The following is a 6,000-nucleotide window of genomic DNA, read 5'->3' as shown; positions in this document are numbered from 1 at the left end:
TCAAAAGATAATACGATACAAATGCCTTTCAACACAAACCATGATTTATTTATTTTTTTATATTTTTTTTACAACAAAAACTTAAAGAAAATAACTACAAATGAGTAAACCTAACAAGAAAATCAAAATTTCTCTCAGACATAAATCTGTAAAGATATCTCCTCTAATAATATATTTTTTTTTTGGAAGACATAATATAATTTCTATATTAAGAGTCTGTATTTCTTTTTGGAGAATTCAAAATTAAGAGTAAGGTTAAAAAGTTTTATTATTTGAGAATATTCTCCCTTTTTTATGGTTGTCATCACTTTTTTGTACCAATGATTACTTTTTGTATTAATTTCCAACTCTTTCTCTCTCACTCTCTTCAATTATTCTCAACCATTTATTTTCTCTTTATCTCGCTCTAATCCTACATGCACTTATGTACTTCCACAAACTTTCTTAATTCCTGTGAAAAAACCCAAATATGCTCTGAATTAAGGGACAGAGGGAGTAATTTATAAATAGGAAAAATTAGAAAATAACACCACAAATTTCACAAAAAATGGATTATAACACCACAAAATCTCAAACTTTTATTACAACACCACAAAAATAAAATAAAATGATTTCACCACCATCTAACGGATTCTTAGATGGAAGCCATTAGTGAGGCTCATTGTGAACACGTGTCACTCAGCAATTTGTTTAAAAAAATATAAATATAAATAAAAAAACGTAAACCCTAACCCAACCCAGCCCCACCACTGGAACCACCTACCCTTGCCGCCGACAGCCCAAACCCAACCGCCGGAACCCCCTGACCCCACCAAAACTGCCAACTCCACCACTTCCTCCCTCCCTCATCTCCGAAAACTACCCTAGCCTCTGCAAGCACCTCATGCACGTACCAACGATGAAGAAGACGCTAGATCGCGAATTCAAACCCCGTCCAACAGTGTTGGAGGGAGGTTTCGGGGGTATGCGGTGTTAGGGGAGGGGTTTCGGTCATTTTCAATGTTAGAGGAGGGGGTTTTGGGCGGTGGAGAGGGGGGGTTATATTATTGGCAGTGGATTTCGATTTTTGGGCGAAGGTTAGGGTGGTTTTTGCGACGGTTGAATGGACTGGGTGGTTTCGAGGAGGGGGAAGGGATGGAGTCGCGCAATTTTGACGGTCGTGGTAAGGCTGGTTTTAGGTGGGGCAAGTGGTGCCGATAGCTAGGGTTGTGCTGCAGGTGGTAGGGGTTAGGGTGGCTGATGGTGGGCTAGTGGCTGGGTTAGGGTTTTAAGGTTTTTTTTTCCTTTTTTTTTCTTTTTATTTATTTAAATCAATACCTAATTGACACGTGTCTATAGTGGGCAGTGGCGGATTCATAAAAAATTTTTAACGGGGTCAAAATACCTTTGATAAATTTTAATAGGGCCAAGTGGATAATTTTAATAGGAAAAAAAACCTCGATATTATAGAAGAAAAAAAAAATTTAAAGGATATATTTTTTTACATGTTCTAGTGGGGTCACCTGACCCCACTTGCCATAAGGTGCATCCGGCACTGATAGTGTGTCCTACTAACGAATTTCATAATCAAATTTAAGTAATTTTTATGGTGTTATATTCTAATTTTTCTGTATAAATATGATAGTATGTAATAGGTTTCCTCTCCACCCTTGAAGCTAAAGTGAAAATCAATCAAAAAAAAGTTTAAAAATGAATTTATTTGTTCAAAGTTGGAGTGATGGCAAGAAGTTGCCTAAAAGCTACATATTTCCACCTGAAAAAAGACCGGGAGAAAATGGAATTGCTCCCAAAACCAACCAGAGTGTTCCTCTCATCGACCTCACCAATGCATTTGCTGATGCTCATCATCCTGCTCGTGCTGATGTCATCCGCCAGATCATCAAGGCTTCTAAAGAACTTGGAGCCTTTCAGGTTTCTTTCTTTGCTTTATCTATATCTTATGTTTCCTTAAAAAAAAAACATTTTGCTAATATGTTTGGTTTAATTAAACATTGGAACACAATCAATTATGTTTGGCTAATTAAGGAACGGGAATGATAACTACTCCCTCCGTCACTTTTTTAAGTCTCATATACTATTTTAGGCGTTTCAAAAATATAGTCCCATTAGTTTAAGTCCCATGAAATGCACCATTGTTATTAAATTTTATAAAGAGTTGTTATTGAATTTTAAAAAAAAAAAAAAATACACTCATAATACTTATTTAAAAATAAATATAACTTGTATTTTATACTTACATCAATGTCAAGATTATGGACACTTTAGACTTGATTTTTTTTTTTAAAAAAAAAGGATCTATGAAGTATTTCCTTGAATTATGAACCAATGTCAAGATATTTTGAATTATTATAAAATATTTTCCTCGAAGAATATGTCAAACAAAATAAATAAATAAATAAAATGAGCAGGAAAAAATTTATCCATGTGTGTCTGTTTTAGTATTATATATTGATGATTGATATTAAATCTTTCCTTTTTTTTTTTTTTAACTACAATTTTCCCTAAAATACATTTATATTAATAATAACTGTTTTTTTTTTTTTTTTTTTTTTTTTTTTTATCTCTTGAATTAATTTTTGTGCAACACTAATTAATTTGTGAATGAATTGGGTGGCAGATTAAAAATCATGGGGTGTCAAGCAAATTACTTAATGAGGCAAGAAGTGTGATCAAGGAATTCTTCGAGCTTCCAGCGGAGTATAAAGAGAAATATATTTCTTACGATCATAAGGATATATTCACTTTGTATACAAGCAATTATAATTATTTTGCAGAAGACCTTCACTTTTGGAGGGATGGTATAACACAACGATGCTTACCTGTTGAGAAATGCGCCCCTTACTGGCCCGACAAGCCTGCTAATTACAGGTAAGATCTTGTATACATCATTGCTCGAAAAAATTTATGTACAAGTACTTGGTATTATAGATTCTTGTCGTATGACTAATTTTAATATACTACTCCGTATTACAGTTCATGTCATATATATGACATACCAAGTATATTATATAGATTCATGTCGTATGACTAATTTTAATATACTACTCCGTATTACAGTTCATGTCATATATATGACATACCAAGTATATTATATAGATTCATGTCGTATGACTGATTTTTAATGATCGGCTGGATCAAAGTATTATACGTCCATGCAAGTATGCAACCGCAATAATATAATTATACGTATGTATGAACTGAATATATATAATTTTAGGGAGGTTATTGGAGAATTTACCACTAAAGTAAATGAAGTGGGAAAGGAACTGCTAAAGCTGATTGCGGAGGGACTAGGGCTTGAAGCTGATTACTTCGAAAAGGCAAAAGTTGGGGATGTGGTTGACATGAATGTGAATCATTACCCATCATGCCCGGACCCTAAGCTTACTCTAGCCGCCGGAAGGCACAGGGACCGTAGTCTCATAACCATTGTTATGCAAGGGGATATTTCAGGCCTTCAATTTGTCAAGGATGGAGAATGGATCCCAGCTGATCCTATTCCTGATGTTTTTGTTGTTAACCTGGGCAATGTCATGCAGGTATGTATATACTGTTTTTATTTAATTGACACCTTTCTTTTATCACGCTTGTCAATACACTAAATTATTAAAAGTGAAATTACTAAAATAAATTGATGTTCTTAAAAAAAAAAAAAATTATATATTAAGACTATACAAACAAGATCCTACTTGATTATGTTTTATCATAGCTATAAATCACAAAAGCTAATCAAAGTGTAGTTTGTGAATAGTGTAAAAGTCAAATAATGTCAATTAAAAAAACGGAGGAAGTATGTATTTCATATATATATTGTACAAATTTAGTAGTAGTATACATATAACATGTATGATTTCATTTCAGTTAATTTTTGTTTTACTCACTTTCATTTTCATGTGTTCCTTTTTTTATTGTTCTAAGATTGTTAGCAACGGAAAGCTTAAACCCGGTGAACATCAGGTAGTGACAAACGAGAAAGCAGCTCGAGAAAGTGCAGCTGTTTTCCTGTGTCCGGCAGATGATCACATATTTGGACCAGCTAAAGATCTTACTGATGATGAGAACCCACCAATATACAGGGATCTTCACTATCACGAGCTACTTGCAGCTCACAATCGAGGACGTACATTTAAATTAAGCGCTGACCAAACCTTGAAGACTTTCCTACTTAAAGCTTGATTAAAAGACCACTATGTTTTTTTCTTTAAAATAAATTCGATCATGTTTTAAATCTTGTACTCCGTAATAAAGTGTGCTTTACTTAAATATGGTACAATTAATTAATGGATTGATGTATCAATTTACATTTTAAGTTTTTATTTAATGTTATATTCAAATCAACAAGTGTCTAGTGATGCAACTGGTGTCTGCTTACTATATACTTTCTATGTTTCACAAATATTACAACAATGATAAAGTTACGTATTTTAAAGCACATTTTATATGTTAAATATCTATAATTATATAAGAGTAAAAAATACTATAAAAAATTGATATTGTGAAAGTATTTTACGAGACGAATCTAACAAGACCCCCAAGTGACTATATTTTACTTTATGTATAATCATAATATGTGGCCAAACAAGCGTGATGAATAATGACGTAAGTTGAGTTGTAGCAATAGGTGAAAAGGGTGAGATCCAATAAGGACTGTTCGATCATGAGATGCTGAACGGCCACGATTACACTTTCTTTCTCTCGTACAATTCCTATCAACTTCAAGTGCTGCTACGAGCCCGAAACGACCCATGTTGTTTTCAGTCGGCTTGGTCGTACCCTGTTTGCAATTCCTCCATTATTGTCGATTCTCATCTCATCGCTGACTTCGTCGCAGATTTCCAGAAATTGAAGCTTTATTATGGAAGCTACAATGGTTTTAGAGCTCTAGTTCTGTTTTTTGGTCAATTGAATTATGCACTAAATGGTGTTTGAATGAAGAAGATGACCAACAACTAATTGAATTTAATTTATTTGAAAATGTCCAATATTTTTTAACAAACAAATTACTGTAATACGCTAGCTAATTAAAACATAATTCTCAATTCAAATTGAATCATGAAGACTGAAGAGGTTTACCTTCATTAAATTTGTTTTTAATTAAGCAAGTTTTCATAGTGCAGGTGATATTCACCATAATGGTCTTTTAGTATACCTGCAGAGGGTTTATTTATTTTAATGAACCTGAACAGATTTTTTGATGTATCTATAATGAAAGTTAATGTATCCATAATGTGTTTTTATTGTATGTAAACTAAACCCGACAATCCTGACCCAGACCCGATAACCTGACCCAAATGACCCAACCCATGACCCGAAATCGACCCGAAATTGACCCAAAACCCGAATCAACCCAACCCGAAGTGGAATTGACCCCACCTTGACCCGAAACCCGAAATGACCCGACCCGAAGTTGACACGAGACCCGAAATAACCCGACCCGAAATGACCCGAGACCCGAAGTTGACCCAATACCCAAAGTGACCCAACCTTTAACTTGAATTAATTGACTCAAATAGACTCGAAACCCAAAGTGACCCGAATCAAAATTATCTTATATCTTAAATGACCAGAACTTATTTAAGCTAAAGACTTGACCTGAGCAAACCAAAATAGAAAAAAAACCACAATCAAATTGACTTAATTAATTTTTTTTTTTATTAATTTGTAATGTGTAACAGTGTAAGTAATTTACAGATTTTGAGCATTACTTTTCTCGATTTCTTCGGCCTTTTATCTCTATAAGTTATTAAAAAATCGTAAAAAGATTGAAATTTAATGACTATTCTACGGAGTTTGTCCATAAGATTAAAAAAATTAACTAAACCTCGAAATAAAAGTCACAATTCTCACAAGTCTAGAAAAAAAAAATAGTACAATAATAATGTGTACATAACATAATGTTCAATACCAGATGAAATTACAAAATAATTTAAAGTCAAACAATTACTGTATTCCATTAAAAAAAGTAGCCTTAATAAATATAGTGAGTTTCTCGTCAAAAAA

General features: G+C 33.2%; 1 protein-coding gene across 1 annotated transcript; it reads left to right on the top strand.

Annotated features, from left to right (window-relative positions):
- The first annotated feature begins 1,612 nt into the window (after nt 1-1,612).
- On the top strand, nt 1,613-4,341 carry LOC145569362 (2'-deoxymugineic-acid 2'-dioxygenase-like). Its single transcript, XM_081628707.1, has 4 exons — nt 1,613-1,911; nt 2,618-2,868; nt 3,218-3,539; nt 3,919-4,341. The coding sequence occupies exons 1-4, from the start codon at nt 1,690-1,692 to the stop codon at nt 4,174-4,176; spliced, it is 1,053 nt and encodes a 350-aa protein (XP_081484833.1). The 5' UTR covers nt 1,613-1,689; the 3' UTR covers nt 4,177-4,341.
- The last annotated feature ends 1,659 nt before the right edge of the window (nt 4,342-6,000 follow it).

The sequence above is a fragment of the Chenopodium album genome, chromosome 11 (genome assembly GCF_948465745.1).
Source record: "Chenopodium album chromosome 11, dcCheAlbu1.1, whole genome shotgun sequence".
Classification (NCBI taxonomy): Eukaryota; Viridiplantae; Streptophyta; class Magnoliopsida; order Caryophyllales; family Amaranthaceae; genus Chenopodium; species Chenopodium album.
Note: the sequence above shows the minus strand (reverse complement) of the source record. Positions and strands in the feature narration are given on the sequence as shown.